This window comes from Botryllus schlosseri, chromosome 16, assembly GCF_051294905.1.
Source record: "Botryllus schlosseri isolate E-star chromosome 16, Bs_hap1, whole genome shotgun sequence".
In the NCBI taxonomy this organism is placed as follows: domain Eukaryota; kingdom Metazoa; phylum Chordata; class Ascidiacea; order Stolidobranchia; family Styelidae; genus Botryllus; species Botryllus schlosseri.
Window position 1 is genome coordinate 2,394,983 of NC_137251.1, and position 25,219 is coordinate 2,420,201.

The 25,219-nt window shown below is 38.7% G+C and overlaps 1 protein-coding gene across 1 annotated transcript in view; it reads right to left on the minus strand.

Moving 5' to 3' along the window:
- LOC145459145 (hemicentin-1-like) overlaps positions 1 to 25,219 on the minus strand; it is an 87,128-nt gene that overhangs the window by 23,423 nt on the left and 38,486 nt on the right. The window contains exons 36-75 of the mRNA XM_080337772.1: positions 23,988 to 24,139; positions 22,911 to 23,037; positions 22,743 to 22,849; positions 21,910 to 22,090; positions 21,677 to 21,850; positions 21,263 to 21,382; positions 20,450 to 20,646; positions 19,829 to 19,955; positions 19,623 to 19,774; positions 18,728 to 18,838; positions 18,095 to 18,207; positions 17,397 to 17,527; positions 17,145 to 17,335; positions 16,301 to 16,489; positions 13,998 to 14,178; positions 13,817 to 13,936; positions 13,324 to 13,494; positions 13,110 to 13,260; positions 12,432 to 12,568; positions 11,793 to 11,985; positions 11,431 to 11,584; positions 11,054 to 11,172; positions 10,808 to 10,997; positions 10,593 to 10,739; positions 10,092 to 10,259; positions 9,911 to 10,032; positions 8,640 to 8,845; positions 8,002 to 8,094; positions 7,085 to 7,278; positions 6,904 to 7,029; positions 5,889 to 6,044; positions 5,743 to 5,824; positions 4,582 to 4,697; positions 4,029 to 4,197; positions 3,090 to 3,286; positions 2,589 to 2,792; positions 1,766 to 1,853; positions 1,571 to 1,704; positions 535 to 709; positions 324 to 477 (exon numbers count right to left, since the gene is read on the minus strand). Coding sequence (XP_080193898.1) covers positions 324 to 477; positions 535 to 709; positions 1,571 to 1,704; positions 1,766 to 1,853; positions 2,589 to 2,792; positions 3,090 to 3,286; positions 4,029 to 4,197; positions 4,582 to 4,697; positions 5,743 to 5,824; positions 5,889 to 6,044; positions 6,904 to 7,029; positions 7,085 to 7,278; positions 8,002 to 8,094; positions 8,640 to 8,845; positions 9,911 to 10,032; positions 10,092 to 10,259; positions 10,593 to 10,739; positions 10,808 to 10,997; positions 11,054 to 11,172; positions 11,431 to 11,584; positions 11,793 to 11,985; positions 12,432 to 12,568; positions 13,110 to 13,260; positions 13,324 to 13,494; positions 13,817 to 13,936; positions 13,998 to 14,178; positions 16,301 to 16,489; positions 17,145 to 17,335; positions 17,397 to 17,527; positions 18,095 to 18,207; positions 18,728 to 18,838; positions 19,623 to 19,774; positions 19,829 to 19,955; positions 20,450 to 20,646; positions 21,263 to 21,382; positions 21,677 to 21,850; positions 21,910 to 22,090; positions 22,743 to 22,849; positions 22,911 to 23,037; positions 23,988 to 24,139 — 6,019 coding nt within the window. The remainder of the gene's footprint in view (positions 1 to 323; positions 478 to 534; positions 710 to 1,570; positions 1,705 to 1,765; positions 1,854 to 2,588; positions 2,793 to 3,089; positions 3,287 to 4,028; positions 4,198 to 4,581; positions 4,698 to 5,742; positions 5,825 to 5,888; positions 6,045 to 6,903; positions 7,030 to 7,084; positions 7,279 to 8,001; positions 8,095 to 8,639; positions 8,846 to 9,910; positions 10,033 to 10,091; positions 10,260 to 10,592; positions 10,740 to 10,807; positions 10,998 to 11,053; positions 11,173 to 11,430; positions 11,585 to 11,792; positions 11,986 to 12,431; positions 12,569 to 13,109; positions 13,261 to 13,323; positions 13,495 to 13,816; positions 13,937 to 13,997; positions 14,179 to 16,300; positions 16,490 to 17,144; positions 17,336 to 17,396; positions 17,528 to 18,094; positions 18,208 to 18,727; positions 18,839 to 19,622; positions 19,775 to 19,828; positions 19,956 to 20,449; positions 20,647 to 21,262; positions 21,383 to 21,676; positions 21,851 to 21,909; positions 22,091 to 22,742; positions 22,850 to 22,910; positions 23,038 to 23,987; positions 24,140 to 25,219) is intronic.

Here is a 25,219-nt window from a genome sequence, read left to right on the forward strand (position 1 = left end):
TTAAAGTCTTGTTAAACCCACTTTTTACAACTATGTTTGGTGATATCGAATGGTTTGCGTTTACAATATACCAATTTTCCTCACTTTTAGCAGTTTCTGGTGGCATTTTCAAGCTCTAGTAACAATAGACGGAATCCCAATAGTGTGGTTACTTTACTATTCTTCGAAATTACAATGAAATGTCGGTCTTGGCCGTCCGAGTCTCAGGTTATATGACTTAGTTCGAGTAATGCACAATGACTCGAGTCCAAGTCGAGTCTTTACACAGATTGACTCGAGTCGAGTCGGTAAGTTCCGTAAAAGATTACGTTCTCAAAACATACCTCCCTCCGATTTTAATATCAACGTCAAATGGCCTGTAATCCTTCGACCATGTAACAACCGGCGTCGGAGTGCCACTGGCGTTACATTGGAGTGTAACCGGTGAATTCGCAATGACAGTGACATTGGCGGGTCCATCCGCGATAATCGGCGGGTCTATTCAACAATAGAAGATGGCAAAGTGGTAATTCTATACAACGATATTTATAGTACCTTGAACTTCGATCAGTGTATTCCTACGCGCAGAGCCCGCATTGTTGGTAGCAACGCAAGTATACTCTCCATGGTCGCTTAGTTGCAGGTTCGATATATTCATGGAGTTTTCAGTGAATGCAATTCGGGGATTGGCGCCAGGCAATAATTTGCGAGAATCTTTCCACCATGCAATCTAATGCGGGAGAAAAATGTCAGGAGGTATCATCAAATTCACGACGTAGAGAAACGCAAATACTTTTTTATGGCATTTCATCTGGCACAAAATCTCGTGGCCGAAAACAGGCTTGAAAACGGCTGAATGAAACTCGATTGTGCAGAGCGCTACCGCAGTTATCAGATATGCTGGCAATAATCCATATGCATTCAATACTGTTACTGTTCATTAGACAATGTATTCGCTAATTCTGAATTTATTCTTTTCTTCTTATTTTCCATTGCTAGACTTGATTTGGTGGCATATATTCCACATATTCTCTATATCCATATTACATATATTACGTAAATTCATTAAGGATGCTTTTCAAATCCTACTAGCTAGTGGCTACTTGATAAAATTGTTAGGTTCAATACAAAAAAAATTGCTGGCTACCCAATGAAATTGTTGGGTTGTCTGAAAAAACGATGCGCAGCAAATTTGGTTCAATTCCAACCGGTAGAAGCGAAGTTATTGTACAAAATTTTGGATTTGGAAAAAATAGTATTTATGGCGGAAAATTATTTCATTATTTATTACAGATCTAACTCTACCCCAATTTTATCAAGTGACCAGTGAAATTTAAAAAAAAATTACTTTCAAACAGCCCTAATAATCATTCTTCATATTTATATAATCATCCCAACAAAATCACTATAGAACGATGCTTTTGTTTTTAAGGTAGCCTACTGTAAGCAAACCGAGTATTCATTGCGATAAATCTCTGTGCTAGAGTGGTAAATGTAGTACCAAACTAGGTTGCTGTTATTTGCAGTAGCGTAATCGCTAACATATTTAACTATTCGGCAATAATTGATTGCCACAAAGTAAGATTCATACCGTCGGAGCAGGCACGCCGTCAGCGTCGCATGTAAGCTTCACAGATTCGCGGACATGCGCAATGATTTTATGAGGACCCGCTAATATCGAAGGTTTCTGATAAACATTCAGCCCGATCATTCTGGTGGAGGTCCCTGCGAAAGAGACGCAATCATCAGTTGGGCCACAATTTTAAAATATCATACCTTATCATACCTGCATCGTTTACAGCCTCACATCGATAAGTGCCGGCATCTGACAGTTGAACGTTGTTTAGCGATATGACAGCACCTTTGGCAGATAACTGCAAAAAGACGTTGTATGCGATAGCCGTGAGGATTGTAGGATTGGGTCAACAATACCTCATGATTTTAGGACTGCATTCATTGCAGTATAATTTAATTGATTTGTGTGCCCCTTTTCAAGAGTTGACAGCGAAATAAAAGCAGTTAAAAAGAGATTCCAATAAACACCAATCTGCCAAGTATGACAAAAGAATGCACTTCTAAAAGAACTTGACACAAAGTCAGGTGTTCCGGTGATGATCCAGGAGTCATGGCATACCAAATGTGTGAGAAGTAATTATTAAATGCACAGATAAATGTTGGACAAACATGAACTGTTGCAATAGTGAGAGAATATCTCAAGATTGTTATCCATAAAACAAACATTGAATGATATTTTGTTGATGTAACTAGTAAAGAATTGTAAAGAACATTATATACCAACAATCGCATCACAAAATATGACGTCAGTGGCATGAAATTTTGACAGCGACGTGATAATTTGTGACAAGATCGTTGATATAAAATGTTCTTTCGAATTCTTTACTAGTTTCTGACGATTACCCCTGACGAGTGTCAGTCGAAAATATCCACTTTCATTTCAATATCAATATACTATTCTATTGTGTATTGAAGTTTTTTTTATCTACGAGAAGATCTTCCTATCAGCTTATGATATGGCGTCGTATATTGTGTTTTGAGTGCACGAAAATAATTGAACACCTGTATTGTATTGCGCTGCAAGGCACACTTACCGGATAGTTGTTTTTGAACCAGAAAAAATCCGGGGGTGGCACTGCGTCCGACATGCAGTCCAATTCCACGTCGCCACCGACAACGGCCGTGATGTTGAACGCATTTCCAGACGAAGGAGGCACGATCACGTCGACGTCGAATAATTTCTTTGCGAAACCCGCATCGGACGACACGAGACACTCGTAAGTCCCGATATCGTTAAGCTGTCAATTTAAATCAATTAGCGTTTGTCTTAACATAATTCTTTTGTCACAACATCCATTGCAAGAATACATTTGTTAGTGTGTTAAGAGTAGGGTTACCATAATTTGGGATCCAGAAAGGCGGGCACTTTTTACCAATCACAAAAGTTAGACTACAGGACTGGAAAACTGCAGATTCTAAAATATTTACAGGAAATCCTCTTTTGTTGACTAAACAAGTTCATTTTGCCAACTCGAGTCCCAAATGTCCAGTTCATAATACTAGAAAAAGACACCAATTTCTTCCTCATCATTCACCCGTGCATCATCTATCACTAAACGCTGTCCGTTGTTTTGTATCCTCGAATCGCCAAACATGGGCATCGCCGTGCCGTCTTTGAACCAGGCCACGGTCGGCGGTGGCACCCCACGACTCTCGCAGTCCAAAGTGAACTCGTCGTGTTCGATGACTTGAAGCGATTTGTCTCCGTTTCCTCCGACAATTTTGGGCGGAACTGAAATTATCACAAAGGTAACCAAGTTGGTTGTAACCAAGTCACTAGGTCCCAAGTCCCAGGTCGAATTGACTTTGATAGTTTTGACTTGAGTCCGAGTCATTGTATTTACTGTTCATTGTTGAGTTCAAGCTAGGTTCAACTCACTTCCATAAAACTGTTAGGTACTATCGAAGGCCTCGGATTCATAATATAATCATTTTCACACTCAAAACATGTTTATTCAAACATATAGAAGACAGTTTCTGAGCCTATCTTTCAATTATCATTCCTGATTTACAAGACTTGAATTCGCCGAGTCAATACATAAACTGACCGGAGTGAAGTCATTTTCCATTTTTATTAAAGTGAGTCGAGTCATGACTCGAGTCATTACAACCCTGGTTGAGTCTTAACCACAGTGCTTTCAGTAAAGGATCCAATTCACAAATATGTTTTTATTGATGTCTCCAAGTCACAAGAAATATATACCACATGGTATCGCAGCATCTAGAGTGGGCAGACAAAATAGATTCATCTGTTTGCCTTGCTTTTACGACACAAAAAAGCATTGGGCTTGGATAAGTAAGCTAGCCTTGGCACCGTATATTCCTATTTTTCTGTTATTGGCCTGCATCAAAAAAGTATCATCACTTTTGTCTGAAACATTCAGCAAAATTACTCTCTCTCATCAATGCCCACCGCCCAGTATTGTGAAATACAAAAACTTGGTTTGATACTACCACAAAATGAGACAACGCACCCATAACAAACAGCTTGAACGCTTTATTGGCAGTTCCGGAGATGGACGATGCAATGCACGTGTACACGCCTGTGTCGGTAACATGGGCATCTTCAATTGTAATATTTTCATAGCCGATTGTCAAGCGGTCATGTTCTCGTAACGGACTTGAGATGCTACGCTCTGAATTCTGTGAAGAGTAACAGAGATACAATTAATAACGTCCAAACTGGATGATAACCAATCTATAAATATATAGTGCGTAATTAGACAGCCATGAAGCCAACTCATTATGACATACTAGTAGGTCTGCTCAAATTAGTCAGCATTGATACTCAAGTAGAAGGAAAAGTAACTTTTTAAATTTCTACTCAATGGCATGTAGAAGCAACTTCCAATTTTCGTTATCAATTAATAGTTGGTTACCTATTATGCTATATATACCCTACTTCTTTTTCCATCGTACCTTGGTAGTGAAACTGTCCATAAAATAAAGGTCAACGCATATTTGACTTAGTACTATGTATATAAAGAGTGCATTTCTTCATTACCGAACTTATTAAACATATCTTACATAAGTCCATGTGACTGTAGGATCCGGCCTTCCGTAAACGCTACAATCCAGAGTTTTTGATTCTCCTTGTGGTAGGAAGATCTCGGAATCTCCGGGTTCGGCAAACTGAGGCGGCACTGAAAATTATGGCATGCGTTTAACAGTCCCCACCTCTACAATTCGTAACTCACAAACTTTTGCGCATCAAAAACAAAAGGAATGGTAAATCGTTGCTACAGAATTAGTAGGCTTTATGTAACATAACATAACGTGAAAAATCCTTGTTGAGACCAAAGGGCTAAAATTATACCGAAAAAAATTGTCCCCTAGGAAGCATCCTTCAACAAGCCTGATTTCCTTTATTGTAATCTACATGTTGCTATTTGATATATAAAAAAAAATCTATTTCCAATTAGTTACCTATTACCAGTGCAACAATTTTGAGACAGGATGCCATGATGTTAATATTTTTAGCTTAACCTGAAAAAAGAAATAAGAAAGCAGTGTAGAAAACAATGTGCATAAGCAGCGTGGTATGATCCATTGGTGCAAATTTGTTATCTAAAAATTCGAATTTACTGTTACAGTAGCCTAGATGTCCGCACCGCATCTATCGTCATGTCAACACCCTCCAACATACATAAAATCAGTTGTTAGAGTTGCAGTGGCTCAAATAAGAGATCAACGGCATATACTACTTACAACATGGTTGTAACCAAGTCGCAAGATTCCGAGTCACTATTCAATTACACTAATATAGTTTTGACTCAAATCACCAACGAGTCCGAGTCCAGGTCGGCGAGCAGAGGTAAATTCTAGTTTAATGCACTTTTTACAACTCCGCTTGGTGATATCGAACGCTTCGCATTTATAATATACTAATTTTTCCCACATATTGCAGTTTCTGGTCGCATTTTTAACTAGCAGTACTAAAAGACGAAATAACAATAGTGTGGTAACTTGAATATTCTTCGAAACTACAATGAAATGTCGGTCATGGCCATCCAAGTCTCGAGACATATAACATGGTCCAAATCTTGCATAATGGCTCGAGTAGAAGTCGAGTCAACGCACAGATTGACTCAAGTCGAGTCATTTTCCGTATTTTGAGAAAACGACTCGAGTCAAGTCGAGTCATCAGAAAATCGCGACTCGAGTCATGTCACGACAACCCTTACTTACCGTATACATCAAGACGCACAGTGTCCCTCACAGATCCAGCATCGTTAGACGCGATACAAGAGTAATTCGCCGTATCACTGACCTAAATGTGATTATATTATCATGTCATCAAACTATATCCACACCATGATTCAAAACAAAGTCACCGATGTCTGATATATTTCCAAGCGATATCCGTCCGAAAAAGTCTTGACTCTTTGCGAGACATATAAAGGTTGATCCTCGCGGAACCACACGATTTCAGGTTTCGGTATGCCGCCCGACACATCGCAATGCAGGGTAGCTGTGGAATTCACGTTAACCTGTAAAATTTTAATTAACAAATGATATCTTCAAAATTAACAATGATGGAATACAAGAAACCTTGATATGTATTATATTATTACCTACTTGAGAGAATACATTTTCAACTATTATTCTATAATAAAAATATAATAACAGTAGCTTTCAGTTGTTAACCAGTTTGAATAACTCTTGAAATCCTGTGCTCAAAGCTTGTGAATAAAACATCCTACCAAGATTCAGTTAGCCAAATCATATTGCCTATGCTGGTTGCTTTTGCACGAGTGTTAAGACAACAAAGTCACACAGCTGTTCACAGTGTTCACTCATGATTAAAACATGAGTAAAAAGAGTATGGATTTCCAAGGATATCACAAGCACTCGAAGATTAGAGAGGCAGTCTTGGGAGACGCAGCCTCATATTTGGCCGGTCAATAGCCCACACGAGCGCATTAAAAATTGAATCCAAGTTATCTACACAGAATCACTCATCTTGCTGCAAGCATACCGGTACTTAATTTCAAAATTAAGCAGGACTTACGGGGCTCTGAGCTGAGGTAATTCAAGAGCAAAACTCGAAGCATAACTACCCGCAGGGGAAACAAACCCTTTCAGCATGCAGTGTGAGTAGAGAACACTGGTTCTGGTTCGCTTTAGCAATATTTTCATCGGTATGTGGCACCACATGATGGTGATATGATGATAAGATAGTAAGGTATTGCTCACACCAGTAATAGAAGATTTTCCTAGCTTCACACTAGTCAATGAAAAGCTATTCAATCCAATTCAATTTATTGCTAACAGTTTTATCATTTCCATGCACCACAAGACCGTGATAGACCGATGGGAATGTAAAAAAGCTACATAAATAAAAATTACCTCAACATGATCGGGGAATCCGACAGTATCAAGCTCAGGCGGCACTAACACGGTGACACTGATGTCACGATAGCTTTGCCCAACTTTATTCGAAGCGATGCATTTGTATATCGCTTCATCCGTCACCTTCAAAATATCAATTTTCATCAAATATCAAAATCCCTCTCTCACAGTACTATACCTCGGCGTCAGGTATAATAAGAAGGCCGCCATCCTCAAGCAATTGTGCTTTACCGGGAAGCGCTTGGCCATCTTTGAACCATTCTATATCGGGAATCGGGTTTCCTGCATTCACGGCACACGCCAATACGACTTCTTCTCCTTGGATTGCTTGGATGTCATCGTCTCCAATGCTCTTATCAATATGCGGAGGCACTGGAATATGTAGCAACGTCAATACTTCACCCATTGGAGTTTGATATTTCTATATTTTATTAGTACCGACTAGAAATTTTTCAAATAGCTTTCTGTCATTTCTATAGTAGCGAGGATGTCAAAAGCACTGGTCAATAGATGCTGTTTTACAACCATAGAGCAACATAGAGTTTTACAAGATCAAGTTTCATTTTATTCACCTGATGGAGGAACGCAGTGCTGCAATCTTACCTTATGCCGCTGTATGTAAATTGAGGAAAGAAGTCTTAATATATATATATATATATATACCGTATATGCTTGAAATTTGGCTCAAAAAGTCTACTTTTTAAAACTGCTGTTTTGGTTATTTCCATGATATTTCTACTACGATTTTACTACATTTACCCAAAATCGATAAAATTCCATCAAAGTATTTAAGGCAGAATAGTATTGTGCTCAGGACAGCTATAATAGTTTGATGCTGTATCAACATATTTTGGACGACAATGCTTGGTGAAGAGAGCATTGGAACATTAATATTTGTTTATTGACAATTGCATGTCACTTATTCAACAGCACAATCATCGTCACCAATGTCATTACGATTTATGGAAGCAAAACATATTGACACATATATGCCAAGTGACATGACATAGGAAATGGAAGTGCCCTGAAACGTGAGAAAGATGACAACAAAATAATAACACTGGATCCGCGAGAACGCTGTCAACAATTACATACCCAATATGTCCAACATGAAATCCTTATCGTTTTGTCCTGCAACATTCTCGGCTATGCATGTGTAATTACCCACATCGTCCTCCACGGAGTGTTCTGAATCATGGACCGTTCTTAGAGGTGCGAAATATTCATCAAACAGACGGATCAACAACTTTATTGAACAATGATTACAATTAAAATAAAATGCGGTTCGCGGCAATGTTAACTGTAGGAGATCTTACAGACTTTCTATTCAACTGCATTCATGGGGTATACATGTTAAACTATAATACGTTGCTAACTGTTTCTTTTTCAAAAATGAATTGGGAACAAAGTGAAATGGCCACAGGCCGAACAGCTGGAACATAATTGCTACATCAACAGAATGAATACCCAAAGAATTAAATAGGAGTTGTCCATTTGAACAAAAACAATGTTGGAATGCAGTGAATATACGGTACTTCAATAGAAATTGGGCTACTAGATTATAATGTGAGAAAAACTATAAGTTTGATACGTCTGAAGTAAATGAGATTTAAATTCACGAGAAGGCTGAAAAAGACATCTCCTTCAAGACTAATGGAATATCTTTGCATATTATTGCATCATGCTATAACATTGATCTGTCGCATTCGTAAAACAGGAATGAAAAAGCGTACCTATGATGAGAGATTGAAGTCGCGAAAGGTACCGGACACGTTCCGATAACGTAACCGGCTCTCCGTCTTTAAGCCATCGAATTTCTGGCTTCGGAAACCCGTACGCGTTGCATTCCAGAAGGACAGTGTTATCGACGTTCTTTTCCAGGAAATTAAACTGGTCGCCAGTAATTTTAGGTGGCTGCAGGACAAGCAATTCAATATCCCTGCGTAGAATATCACGTGATAACATATTGTTAGGCCGGCAAGCTAGTAAAGTCACTGAAATTGTTCCACATCATAAATAGAACTGGGAACAGTAATTCAAGTGCTGAAATCCCAGTCAAGAATCAATTTTGTTCAATAATGATGACACACGCCCTTCACAGGAATAGTTATTTTATTAACGAAGAACATATTCTTCATACTTTCAACCCACCCTGGAATCCTCAAAACCTAGATTGGTCTCATCATCCAAAATATGCCGAACAACAGGGTCGTTTGAAAATAACCTAAATTATCTTCGAATTTCTATGGGCTATATGATAAAATTGTTAGGCTGGCTAAAAAAACGTTGCACACCAAGTTTGACTCAATTTCAACTAGTAGAAGTAAAGCTTTAAAATTTTGATTTTGTTCTAAAAATGGAGGAATTTTATTTTTTTAAATACACTGGTTAACCATTGAAATTGGTAAGCAGTCTACAAAAAACGATGCACAACAAATTTGAGTCAATCTACACCCGTAGAAGGAAAGTTTTTCGTTAATAATTCTGAGACTACCCACCGTAAATATCATTTTTTTCAAATGAAAGAAAATTTTCAACTCCAATAACTACATTACTACTGGTTGGAGTTAGGCCAAATTTGCGATACATCGTTTTATCGGACAAACTGACAATTTCGTCGAATAGCGGCAAAACTTTGAATAAATTTTGAACAAACCCACTGTACAAGCCTACCTATATTCATGAAAACGACAAAGCACAATGAAATAGTCAGGGTTTCAAAATAGAAAAATATTTTTAATGATGTATAACTAGCATTATTTCCCTCTTGGCCACGATAAAAAAAACATGTTTGAACTGTCCAGGTTATTATTACTGTTATAACGTTGTAAGAGGTGTTACTCAAATACTCAACTCGAAGATTAATATTCTGCTCACGATCAAATCACACAATTATTAGTTATATCTTATCCCAACTGCCAAGCTGTTACCCTTGGCCTCCACTTAATGGGATATCCCGCATATTGCAACATCTGAAATTCAACAATTATAAAATGGATCTCACCTTGATTTCATACCTGCCGCGTTACGCAATTCACACATATATTCGCCGGCGTCTTCCAAATCTGAATCGACTATTTTCAACTGATAACCGCTCTCGGAGACCACATATTTTTCCCCATCGATCTAAACCACAAGAAAATTAATGTTATCGGTGACATACGTACAGTACAGAGTACACATACGTCAATGTTTTCTCCTCTGTAAGTCCATGTAACAGTTGGTTTCGGGAATGTATCCGATACACAGTCCAGTGTGGCGTTATTTCCTTCCGTAACGACTACACGTTGGGGTAAGCCACCATCGAAGAAATACGGTATCATGTAAACAGTTGCGTTGATAATCTTCGTGGCCTGAAGGAATAATGTTTGAGATACTTGATATCTTGATAAGTAGTCAATCTGTAACGTCCTGACTTCATGGCTTGATATCTGATTCTATACTTGATACCATCAGTTTAATCCATACACAGCAGAGTATATTACAAATTAAAATGGAATTTATCACACAACTATTCATGTATTAATGACACTCTTCCTAATCACAAATTGAATTCTTGCATTCATAACCATGATTAGATTTCGGGTTACTATATTGGGATTTCAAAATGCACATGAGCTGGCAGTTGACCTGACTTCAATCATTAACAGTAACAGATTATAGCGACATATCTCATGCGGCATTACCGTTCCCCCAATGTTAGTCGCTTCGCATTTGTATATGCCGTTATCTTCCTCATCAGCATCATAGATCCCCAATTGTAATCCCTTGTTGATTTTGGAGTACCGCCGCCCTGAGATTATCGCAGTCGATCCTTTGTACCATTCGTTGATCTGCAGGCAATTTAAATCATTCGAACCACGGCTACAGGAAAATATTTCAAGACTGTAGTATTACTTACAGGAGTCGGAAGACCCTTCGAGTTACATTCAAGCTGATATCGACGTCCTTCCAAAAATACAACCTCTTCGTACGCGGGACCAGATATCGTCGGAGGTACCAAGACGTTGACCTTGAAGTCTTTACGATCCAATCCTGCCGCGTTCTTGGCGTAACACTCATATCGGCCAGAGTCATTTAACCGTGACGATCTGCACGGGACAGCGTTGTATATGCGACTTATTTTAGAAAAGTATCTCGTCATTACCCGATGCTCAGTATTTGCCCGCCGTTGTATGTGATGAAGTTACTGTCGTCGAAATTCAATTCGAAGCCGTTTTGAAACCATGAAATTTCAGACTTCGGATTACCTCTTGTATCGGTACACTGAAACATGGGATTGTTAACAATACGACATTGCAGGAAAATATATGTATTCAGGTTCATTTCAATATGAATATACTAATTTATGATTTGCCTAATGAAATGATCATCGTATTAAAGAGAAGTTAGCAGATTTGAGGTTAGAACGAATCACCAAAAGTCCAAAAACCTGTTTAGATCAAGATCGAATCTCTGACATTGAACAAACGCACAGTAAGAAAGTTGCCATAACAATACCCATTGCTTACAAATCTTACTCACGTTAAGGAAGGTTGGATACCCAAGCAGAACATCAATCTCATTATTTTCGTCGTCTTCAATACTGGGCGGCACCAGGACATTTATATTGGTAGTCTGCGTATCCGAGCCTGCCTTGTTGGAGGCGACGCATGTGTACACTCCGGTATCTGAAATCCTGCATTCGTATGATATGGTTGTGTAAAACACAGCGTTTATTGTGGTTTGGTCATTATTTGGTTTGACTGCGCTTTTGCAGAATTACCTCAAGACTTGGAACGGGCGATTTTCGACAATAAAGAAAGTTGTACTTTGTAATGGTAGAAAGGGAAGTAATTTTAGTTTGTTGGCAGTGATGAAAAAGCAATGGAATTCATATTTCTTACTTCGTTCTTCTGATGTGCAAAACACGTCCGTTGTGAAAATTTTGATAATTCTCATCGGTCGAGATGTCAACGCCATCTTTGAGCCACGTGATACGCGGCAGCGGTCGGGCGTAGATGTCACAAGTGAGGAACACGGGGAAACGGAGTATCACGTCCAAATCACCCTTGTCGTGAATATCGAATTCCGGCGGTTCTAAAGATATATTTTCAGTTTTCTCGGATAATTGTTTTGGAATGGTACAAGGTTGGTTTTTATCTGCACTACCAATGTCTTTTGACGAGAATATGCAAAGAAACTGCTGCTTTTCACCATGACTATTTTTCTTCTACAAGCTATCAAGGAGTCGACACCACTTCTCACGGACCAGCACTTAGTCTGACCTAGCCGGGATTCACACCCTCATTCTAACAATGGACAAGCCCACACTTTACAAATATTCTCTCTAGTCCTATGCTGGAATTCAGATTAGGCCAAATTATTTCTATGACAGACGCACCCTTTCGGAGACATGAATTTCAGATACGGGCAAGGGGGCATTAAGATCGATAAATCATTTCGAATAGCTCTTAATTCACGTTTCATTGATATGATATACAATTGACAACAATAAACAAAACATAATTACACAGCAGCGTTACCTAACGCAATCACGTTGAATTCCTTGTTATCGATCCCGACAGAATTTTCAGCAATGCACGTGTAAAATCCAGAATCTCCGAGCGTCATGCCAGATATCTGCAGTAACCGGCCGCCGTTCAATTGCTGGATGTGTTCCCTTGGAAATGTCAACACCGTGATTTTTCAAAACATTGCACTTACATTTTGCAATTACTACGTTATCGATTGCCTTGCGTCAAATCTTACTGGTATAACTAGATAATATTATAGTTCAACCACTCGATCTCAATCGATCAGCAGGCAATTGCTTGAATAGAACTGTAAAAATTGAATACATGATAAAAATTCGATTCACAGACCACTACAAAATGTGCAATGATTCCTGCAGGTATTTTGATGTCATATGAAAGAAACTGACGTTGGGAATAATATCACACATGATAATCATGATTATCATAAGAGTACAACGACCAACACAACCCATATTCAAGTTGAATTTTCAAATGTCAACACTGCTGCAATATTATATCAAAATTCATTAGTTCTGAGGTAGCCTAGTTAAAATTTTGAATTCATATTATGAGAGAAAACATTTTTACAGAAAAAATATCTTAACTGCGAGCCACATTGTCATGAAAGAAAGACCTTGAAGCTGATAAAACCATTGTCTTATTCATATCAAGATTTTTTCACAATACCCGGGAACAATTTTTCGCGATCCTTTCCTCCATTCAATTGTGGGTTTCGGATGGCCTCTGAGTATGACACACTCCAATAGCACGCTGTTGCCTATAGGTGCCTCCACGGCTTCCGGTATGAGTTGGTCAGAGTTTTTGATAACAGGCGGAACTAAAATATGCATTTACGCAGTCAGTTAAAACTTCAAGTGTCACAATTGCAACGTTTCCTCACCATTGACAACCAGTTTTGTGTCAAATTCGTCGTGGCCCACTGGATTGTCCGCCATGCATGTGTAAGTGCCGGTCTGGTTCTCCAACACTCGGTCAATTACCAGGATACTGATCGAATCGCCGAACGGATTACTGATGTCTATGCCATCGCCATCATGCAAAGGCTGCCCATCTGTATTCATTTCAAGGATTTTAGAAAGGGTTATATCGTATTGCTGCCCCAAAAACTTTCTGAAGCAAAACGCTGCAGCCAAAAATTCTTCCCGATTTTATATTTCATTTTAGACCACATCGTATTCAGAGTGCAGTGCCCCTTCAAATCTAATCAACCTAGTCTATTCATGGTGCTGTAAAGGACGCAACATTCTTCTGAGCTGCATGAACCAAGCTTAATTTTGTTGAACTACACAAGCACCCTAACTTACTTATCTCCCTATATATAGTTAGTCGTGGTGTCAGTTAGCTCAAAAAGAACAGAAAAAACTCAACCATACCTCTCAACCAGCTTAGTTCCGGCACAGGATGACCTCGGGCCGCGCATTCCATCTTCACCGACGAATATTCCTTCGCCGATATAGTTTCTGGCGTGCCTCTTCGAACAATTTCAGGTGGCACTAACAAAGATTGTGTTGAAGAGGCAAAATGATAAGCCACGGCCACCAAAAATTGTCTTACCCAGAACATCCAGTCTGTATTCCTTGTCATCTGACCCGCCGATATTGGTAGCGGTACATACGTAAGAGCCTACGTCCGAATTGTCGGAATCGTAGACGGTCAGGACTCTGCCGCCGCTGCTGATTTGGTGTTTGCCTTGGTTTGTGATATTGGACGATATTGATCTAAAGTCTTTCGCCCACTAAATGCAAAGTCATAACTACGTTAGTTTGCACGCTGTGTCTTTGGTAAGACATTGTTTATTACATCTAGCAGAGGGGCAGGCAAATTCCCCAGTGACATTAATCTTGTAGTTACCAACCTATACAAGAAGCAAATCGTATTTAATGTTAACTCAAGTTTTGAATACACAGACCAAAAAAAAAGCATTTATTGAATTTATTAACGTGATGCACTTCAATAGCCGTTGAAGTCAATAACAGATTTCGTGTTGTCACGAGAGACCGCTTGTACGTCCATTCGGGTGCCTTGGAGTCAATTTTTATCAAAATACGCCAACCAAGTCTTTGCCTACAAAAAGAGTTCGTGTACCATCTAAAGATAAGGGCAACACATATTTTAGGCAGACAAAGTAAGAGTGGTTTTGTGGGTTCTGAAGGGCACTGATTCCGAATATGACCTTGGTTTTTTCAAATTGGCTCTTGTTGTGGAGATAACCCATGGGGCTATTTTGACCGAAATCTCCCATTTTCGCGATAATGACTTGATATAAAATCGGCCCAGTCGTACTATAGAGTTTAGAAAATCAATCTACTTGTTATTTTTACACACAGAAGACTCTTTTAAAACAAAATACAGCGACAGGACTATATTTAGGGGTAATAGATTTATCATAGTTGCAGATTTTCACGGATATCATGTACTTAAATAAACTCCAGTCATTTACATAAGTATTTACCTTGATGCTCAAATAACGTGGCATTAATTCAATCAGTTTAACGTCAATCAGCTATTGTAAAGTTGAAATATTCAGTTTGAATATAATATTATTGATATATTTTAAATCACAATTGTTTTTTTGTAAGATTTTCGCCTGTAAGCTATTTAGTGCAGTTTCTTGAAAGCTTGCGGCAATGATCTGACGTAATATGTTCAATTGTTCATCTTATCTGCCTTGATATCTTTCTTTTGTTGTTCTGATGTCTTGGTAGAACCTCTCCCCTTGCTAATCAACAAGATGATCGGGAAATATATCAAGATTTCTGAGCAGGAAGTGAACTTTTATGCTCCTGTTTGTGCTCAAGTGTTCGATATGAAGATACGAATTTTCGGACCAACTGTTTGTGGTTGGGTGCTTTATGATCATCTAAAAAGTTTTATTTACTACATCTTAGGAGAAATTACATGCCGGGAACTCCTTATTAATGTAAAATTGGCATCTTTCATCGGTATTCGAATATACCAGATACCAGATTCAAGCTTCTCGTTTGATAGGGTTACTAGGTATACCCACTTTGTTGACTCAGCGGAAAATTATCAATTTACCAGTCGAAAGAAAGGAGACGCATATGAGTATTGTAGTTAAGCCTTCCAAGGACAAATTTTATAGTTTTATACCAATCTTTAATCTTGGTAGAATGACCAATTGATACAAGAGAATATGTATTTCCGTTGTGCAAAAGTACAAATTTTAGGCTTCAAAAACTGCTTTTTTGACAAACAAATATTTCGCATCATGCCATGTTAATATTGATAGAACGACTTAGAATGACATGAGGACTCATTATAGTCGATTAGTTATTCATACGCAGTATAACATTGAAAAAAACTACGATTTTTTTCGTACCAAGTGAAATATTTAGGGGCAAAAACAGTTATTTTGGGCTTTTTTAGGGGTGTAAATATCTCCTGACAAAGAGCCAATCTGACAAAACTAATGTGATATTCGTAATCAGCAACCTCAAAAACCCCAGAAACGGCTCTCAGATGTTCTGCCTAAAAAATTTTTTTTTCATTTTGTTGACCAGTGTAATATACTGAGCTGAAGCGCTCTTTTCCCTCCGATTATTTGAGATTTCATGCCAGTGACATCATTTGTGATACGATTGTTGATACACGTTCTTTCCAATTCTCTACTAGTTGCTGAAGATTACCACTGACGAGTGTCAACCGAAAATATTCGGGTTCATTTCAATATCAATATACTCTTCGATGGTATATTGAAGTTCTGTACCTCCAAGATTATGTTTAAACACTAAACACTAAACACAAAACACTAAACACAAAAACGGATTGTCATCCGAGATATACAGATCTTAAAGTTATCTGCTGTAATTCGAGTACATATCTTTTAAATCACATACCTGAATTGTGGGACTTGGATACCCGGACGCGTCACACACAAACGAGACAGATCGTGATTTCGTGACGTTGACAAGTTCCAGCTGCGGGCCACGAATGATCGGCTGAGTGTAAACGTGCAGCAGCGTATTCCTCTGGTCGGAGCCCGCCGTATTTTTCACGAGACAAGTGTACGTACCTTCTCCCTCGCGCTAACAAAATACATCAAAATAATATGATAGAGATAGGTCGTTTTGTATATTTGTCCTTGATGCTTTTGCGGCATATACACCGACTCATGATATAGATACAGACGATATATGTATATGTATACCATGAGTGCATGACGTTTTTAAAACTTGGAATATGAAACTTGAAAAACCGTGTGACACAGTCCCTGATTGGGAAAAACGATTATTTTCAAATTTCACCTAGGTAGTGTTTTACATGTATCGTTTCTTTGGTTAAATCGTTATTCACAATATTTTAGTGAATTTTTCTTTTGCTAAAACATAATTCTTTCAACACAACGGATGTCCAACTCAATTCAAATGTATAGCAATATGTCTTTGTTTCAATTAAATATAAGAATTAACTACGTAGGCTACATTAGTATTACTTGTAATTCACACATACTAACCGACAATTTTACAGCATAGTTAAACCATGGAATTTCTCGCATAATTCAATTTTTTCAAATCCAAAATATTAGACTTTAATTACTTCGCTTCTATGGGTTGGAATTGAACGGTATTCTAGTCTACCTAACAACTTCACGGGCTTCCAAATCCAATTTGAAAAAATAGAATTTATTTCAACAACACACACAGACCTCAATAATCATCAGGGCTACGATTGACTGGTTACCTGTACATCGTAGAGCATAAGCTTTCTGCCACCCTGCGTTACACCCGTTGTGTCAGATGAAGAGATTGGCCTCCCCTCATGCAACCACTGTATGTCAAACAGTGTATTCGAGTGTACATTGCAAGTAAGGTTGATATTGTGTCCCATCTCCACCCATTGTTCGTCTCTCGCATTGTCAATAGTAGGAGGAGCTATCAAAGGCGACACCAAATCAATAAGCGTACGCCTTTGTAAACCCAGATTGAAACATACTTATCACTTTGACGCGGATAGCTTTGATGTCATATGCCTCGACGTTGGACGCGTTGCAGTAATAATCTCCAGCGTCGGTAGAATAAGTGTTCCAGACTTTGAGTACTTGATTGCGACTAACTGTATTGTGTCTGTTGATAATAAAATCAAGGTGCTTTCATACTGACTCACATTTGCAACCATGCTGTATGTTACGGTGACCTAAAACAAGGCCACCGTTGGAATATTTCACGGATGTTCTGTGATAGTGTTTCTGTTATTTATAACCAGGTATGTGCCCGTTTGATTGTGAGTATTCAAGCTGGCTTCAAACCTATGAAATGCAAATTACTAAATTTGGAATAGTTTATGTGATAGCTCGGCAATTTCTGCGTCACGCTGCATCAATAAACATCAATTTGGTAGCTGACAAATATGATACTGCCCTTTTGTGAATCAATGATAAATGATCTGTTGAGTATGGGAATTGGATGCAGAATGGTACCCACGGCGCAATTTTTAGGATCCCTGGCATTATGTCACTGCGAGTCCCAGTATCACTGCTCTTTTAGACTCAAGTATGATGAATGATTTTTCGTTTAGTAAAATCTCGCTATGAGCTACCCGCTACCTGATTCCATATGTGTTGATCAGTGCTCAACTCAACAAACATAGCAGCATCATCACAAGTCATGCACAAAGTATGAAAAGATGCATACCTGGAGTCTTCGAAAATTTGCTTCCCGTCTTTATACCAAGTCACGACCGGCTCGGGTGTACCAGAAGCAAAGCATTCCAACGAAAAGTCATCAGCTTTATTGACATACAGATCCTGCGATAGTTAGCATATAAATTCATCTGACCCAATAGTTAACACTGCGGTTTCTATATTGTGCAGTATTGTATGTGGGGATGAATTCTGAATGAAATGACATTAGCTTGAAGAAAACATAGGACCGTGTCAAGAATCCGCACAAATCAAAGACAAAACATCCATGATTGACAAATTCACAGATGGGCCGCATCAATTGTTTTTTCACAAAAACATAAATTCGCTAGAAAAAATCTGCATCATTATGTAAAAGTAGACAATAAATTTACTTGAAAACTTGTATGACACACCACCAATGTCATATGAGCAAGATACATCAATTAGCATCTATCGGTTAATAAAACAATCTCACACTATCACACACAATACACAATTGCATCCAAGATTAGTAGCAGGTTACCTTTTTCATTGAACAGAGCTTAACCAAACAACCATATATTTTATCAAGCACATCTATTGAACCTTCATAACCGTATGAAACTACGCTACCGCAATAAAATGTGCATGATGATATTTTTACCTCGTTGTCCGACAAAATGGTAGCTGGCTCGTGAATAACCAAAGCAAATGTTTTGACAGCTTGTCCGGCCAGACTTTTCCCGACGCATTCATATCTTCCGCCATCGTCGAGCTGAACAACATCAAGTTGATAACATTTCGAATAAATCTCTTTTCCAAGTGGTTCAAATCGATTGACAGGGTGATCACACAAATCTGATACATTATTACATGCATCAAACCAGATGTCAACTTATCAAAATTTAATTATTGAAACAATTGTCATTAGCAAAGTAACAGTAGCTTGCTGGTTACGGCGGTGGTATTGATGGCCGTACCAGAATGGTTCGGATCTCTGGCTGACCCCCTGTCCTGTTTTGGTCACTAGTAATCATAACGTATATCAACCCTGCTGATACGTAATGTAGCCTACTCTAACTATGTATGTGGTTACCAGTGAATCTGGCATCAGAAATTTAATGTGTGATGCATCTATTCTACAGTGTGTCAATTTCAAGGTTGTAGGTAATGACTCAAACCTTTGAACCCTGACTTGGACTCAGATTTGACACGGCGGTGAAGTGGAAATGACTCAACTAGACTCAAGTCAAAACTATAACAGTGAGATTGTCTTATGACTTGGTTACAACCTTGCCTAATATATTTGAAAACGAATGTTTCACTGAATATAAGCAGGAAATGTGATATTGAATCAAATGAATTGTGAATATGGCACTCTGTATTTGGTTTGTAACTGTGTGAAGTCTGTATGCAGTAATGTATTCCGGTTGGCAGGCAAGGCATGAGTCAGGGTTATTGGTTAGGGTAAGGGTACGACAGGATTAGGATTAGGGTCCGAAGTACATGCAGTAAAAAAATCCAACTAAAAAACACAGATCACAACAGTAAGCAATTACCTCAGCAGGCGATATGACGAGAGATTTAGATCCCAGCACAAGCGAGTATCTGTCATCGTCCAGCGACAGAGGCTGGCCGTTTTTCAGCCACGAAAGAACAGGAGGCGGCACGCCTCTTATTTCGCACAGGAGATTGACACGGTCACCCACCACTGCCAAAAATAACGTTAGTTATATAGTCGCACAAGGTACGCGAAAAAACTTGCATTTTTTGATATTCTCCACGTCGTCTCCGACCACTTTCGGCATCGAATATACGTGCAGTCTGATGTGTTTGTCCGTTATTCCAGCGATGTTTTCGGCCTCGCATTTGTAATGACCGGCGTCGGAAAGCTTGATGTGAGATGGACAGAGAAGCATTTTCATAATATTTTTTTTTTCACAACATCGATCGCAAGTATACATTTAGTATGATTCAAAGACTTTACGGGTACCTCTTATCAACAGACATAAACTCTCGAAAAGGTTTCAAACAGATTCAAAAAGTGAAACCAATGTGGCAATGTATGATGTGCCGGTCATAATTTCAGACCTTGAAATTCACATGATGGTCCATGAACGGATGCTGCATATCATTTATTTCTGAAATTACTCATTTCCGATTATCTGTGAGGCTCACGATAGAAATGTACGAATGTATGTATATCTTTATTTCTAATATAATAAGGTGGTCAGTAACAAAGAACTTTGAAGTACTACCCCATTTCTTAAACTCTTTTCATTTTTGCAGGCAACCAACAAACCAGTCTCTTACTTGTAATGGACGTGGCTCAAAGTATAAAAGTCACTTGAAGATCATAATGCACTAATGTTATAACAGAACACACCTTAGCTTGGCGGATATCCAATATTCTGTTCTCAAACCCTGGTTCTTGTTCCCTTCGAGACACTTCAACCGGACGCCCGTTAAAATACCAACGAATAATCGGCGGCGGGTAAGCATCAACGTCGCACACGAGACTCGTGTTTTCGTTCTCAAATACTATTTTTGTTTCTTGCTGAATACCATCGTAGGAAGGCGGCACTACGGTTTAAAAAAAGTTAGGGTTGAAAGATAGTAGTGGTTTGCAAGGCATGCCCAAAATTAGAAACGTAATATAGCATTGAAGTATGGGCCTATAGACTCAAGAAGTTCAACTCGACAAACCCTAATGACGCATTATAGTTTCTGGTGCTACTACCCCTCGGCAATATCACAATTATATTACATCATCACGATACTGGAGATAGGGGGAGGAAGGTAAGATGAGACACTTTTCGCACATTTCAACGCCACTCGAAGAGTAATTTCTTCTGAGCATAAATTTTGGTACCGATGGAAAGCCTGTGATCTGTACTATTCAGGACTATTTTCTGAGTTATTTTGAACAACGTTCTCCTGGATTTGTTGGCCCCCAGGTGAGGGTAACGTGACACAATGTGTTCAAGATGATACACCAAGCAATTCTTGTTTGTAACACCGCCAATTCACCTCAAATGAAGAACCAAGTAGCACCATCATGAATGAAATGTATAAATCATGAAATAATTCACTTTTGAAAGGAATTTGTACATTTTATACAATTTTTAATGACCCTGAAAACAAACTATCCATGAGAAAGACGACTAATGTTCTAAAGCACTTCACAGCTGTCACTTACGGTACACAGAGAGATTGAAATCCTTGACATCTTCGCCAGCGTCGTTTGTTGCTATACATGAGTAAACACCCTCATCGTCTCTCTCAGCTCCAAATAACGTCAGCTTGTATCCATTTGAGTCTAAATCATCAATACAGCACCCATAGAAACCAGTATTGAATTGCATACCGATAATGCAATATAGACATTGAGAGAGGGGTAAAACATTACTTGCATATAAAATAAATCGGATGTATTAAAAGCAAAAAGCGTTGAAAGTCGTGTAACTTGTTACAGAATGCAAAGGCTAATACGAATGATGGTGAAGTCTAGCGTTCAATGGATTACAACTCAATCAATCATGTTTAGAATGAAAAATTTCATGAATTGTCAAAACCGTATAGCCGCAATATTACAGAACCTATGCCAACGTACCTGCGACTCTTTGTATTTCAAATTTTCCAAGGTCATCATTCGATATGACCGCGTTGTCTTTGGTCCACGTTATAATCGGATGTGGAATGCCGGTAACATCGCATGCGAAAGAAATGTCGTCATTCTCGATGACATACTTCTTTTCCGTGGGCTCACCGTCAATAAAAGGTTTGACTGTCACAAATCAGCTCAAATTCAGAAGTTTTCTAGTGGATACCGTGATTTAATATTACCTTGCACGCCGACAACATATCTCTTGATAGCGACGCCAGCTGCATTGGATGCTTTGCACCAGTAGGAACCGCTGTTGTCTGTCGCAGCTCTGGAGTTTGTTAGTATCTCGGTGTCCAAATCGAAATTCCAATTGGCGTTCAATTCGGGAGCCAAATTGACGTCTTCGTAAAACCACTCAATCTGTTGTAAGTCAACAGATAAGTAGTATAGCACAATGTTGATTACACGTAACACTGCTACAAATAAAGCATTGTATATATCAATGACACATGGAATCTACAATTTGTAACAATTTATGCATCACTTCGACCGTGGTCAATATTAGCGCCTTCGAATTACTAGTCCAAAGACTTGTCGTCACTGAAATATAGCAGGCTCGCATCAACACGACAAATTGGTGAGTGAAAACAAATACTAAAAATTCGACGAGCTACCAAGAGACAACGGGTATATCCACATGCAAGATCAAACACAAGAAAATGGTACCGAAAAACTGCTAGCCTGTTTTTGCCTGAAAACATGTCGCCTGGAACATATCAATTTTGTCTTGCTTTAACGAGCCACCGTAATTTTCCATGTATAGTACGCACCCATGTATAACACGCACCCTTAAAAAGGCATATGAAAACTGGGATAGAGTCTGCACCCAAGTATAATACGCGGCTGGTTCAAGTTTTAAATCTCAGCATACAAAGTACAAAAAATATAGCAAAAACAATACTTGATGACGATTATCCTTGACGAGTGTCAGTCAAAGATTTTCGAGTTTATTTCAAACAAGAAATCAAAATGCAGTACTGTAATACTGACAATCAAACATATCATATCCAACCTCAGGTTCCGGTTTTCCCGCGGTAACCCGACACAGCAAAGCAATCTCGTTCCCTTCAATCACATCTCTCTGCGTCACAGATTCTTGACCGAAAATCGACGGAGGCACTGCAGCAAATTTCAAATCTAAGCGAGCGAATCGCAAAATCGTCGATTTTCATTACGGTACCCAAAACTGTCACTGTCGCATCGAGGCTGTCTTCTCCGACCGAATTTGTGGCGGTACAGGTGAACGCACCGTCGTGAACGTCAACATCAGCGTTTAGAATCACCAGAAGTCTGCCACGATCCCGATGCTAAACGGAAGAAAGCTTAACTAGTTCCGTGCGCACTGCGCAGTGATCGAGCACTCAAATTCAAATGGAGCATTAATCGTTATGTATCGAGTCAAGAAGTGAATGACGATTTTTTGGAGAGCTGAAATTACACGGCCTATTCCACTAAGAATCACAACATCAACAAGAATTACAGTTTCAATACTTCATAGTAGGGTTACCATATTTTGGAAATCTAAAAAGAGGACAATTTTTCAGAAATTTGGGACTTGCAAAACCGGAGCAGAATTCTCAAAAAACGGTGAATTTTTCCTACTTTGTGGTCGGTTGACTAATAAAAAAAAAGGTCCACTTTTCGCTCAGAGCTCAAATCACCGTTTTTCACTCCAAAATACCAGCCGGAGCGTCACTTCTGTGCTAATTTACGGCATATCACTCGCATTTTGCTCTAAATCTGACCTAAATTTTCAAAAAAGAGGACAAAAGGGCGTCCTCCTCGGACACTTTCAAAAAAGTCTAAAAAGAGGACAAATCCTCTTAAAAGAGGATTATGGTAAGCCTACTTTATAGGGTTAACCATATTTTGGGATACGGAAAGGAGGAAACTTTTTCATTTCTTTCTCCATTATTGGCAAGCTGTTTGTAAGGAGAGACACTTTCTACGCGAGAATGTGGGAAAGTATCTTTCATACTACAACAAATTTTAATTATTTCCACCATAATGCGTGACGTAATTATCGGAATTCTTCATAGGTCCAGATTGCATTAAATTAAAATCTTTGTCAGTTTTCAAGTCAAAAAAAACTTTTTCAGGCCAAACTACATGAGAGCAACACATTGTCAAAATTAAGTTTTGTAAGGTCAAAAAAGTCAAAATTTTGATTTTTTAGGTAAAAAAATCACCCCTGGTATGTTGTCACAATGAGTGATAGCATTATACCCGACTCAACGCCTAATACTAGATAAGCTACCTTGAAATAACGCGACTTCTCCACGAGTTCGCCATTTCTGAACCATCGAACTTTAGGCTCCGGTATGCCGGTCGCGGCGCACGAGACATGGACGTTTTCCGATTGCAGGACATCGTATACATCGCGGTCGAACGGCAAAACTCTCGGTGGCACTGCGTGCGAATGTATCAGTTACAGCGTAAAATGGTTCGGAAGATTTTTTGAAATTGAAATTACTCAGGTGAAGAATGAGCAGTAGGGCAGTTTGAAGATAACTTTTTTTAAAAATCTTACTGGCTACTTGATAAAATTGTTAGGTTGCCAAATAAAATTGATGCATACCAATTTTGGTTTAATTCCAGTCACTAGAAGTGAAGTTATTAGACTACAAAATTTTGAATTTATTTAATAAAAATAAATATAATATTGAAATCCCACTGGGCTACCCCATGAAATTATTAGGTTCTCTGAAAAAACTATGCACAACAAATATCGCTTGATTCCAACCCGTAGTAGCTGAGTTATTGATGTTCAAAATGTAGGATTTCAAATCAATTAACTAATTAAATGAATTTGCCAATGTAAATACTTTTCTTTTTTTGGATCCAAAATTGTGTACTCCAATAACTTCGCTTCTACTAGTTGGAACTGATCCAAATTTGTTGAGAAACTTTTTTTTCAAACTACCTAACAATTTCATGGGGTAGCCAGTAAAAGTTTAAAAACTCCTATTTTAGTTTTTATTTCTTATATAGCAATGATTCTATAGCAGTGGTCGGGAACCTATGGTTCTTTTAGGCATAAAGTATGGCTCTTTGCGAAAATTCTAATTTTGCGCATAATTTATCAATATTGCAGCAACTTGTTATTAAATCTTCAGCACGACCAGTATAATTATTCTTGTGGCAGTATAGACATGTCTTTCAGAGTTTAATACAGAGGCGTATTCGAGGTTAGGGGCTCGGACCCCCTTTTCAAAATCCTCAAATCCAAGTTGCTGTCTCGTCTGCGACCAATATCACTCCCGAATTTCGAAGTATCCGCCACGAAATCCTGGATTGCACGACGCGTGGATTGCGCAATGAGAATAGCAGACAAGGCGACGCCTGTATGACAATGCACAAATACACCCACATACACATTGTCTTCCTGATCTACGGCGAGAAATTAACTCCTTGGAAGTGACATTCACAATTAAAAATTCGAATTACAAGCAACGCCATAGTGATCCACGTTTTTGATTGACAACGTAG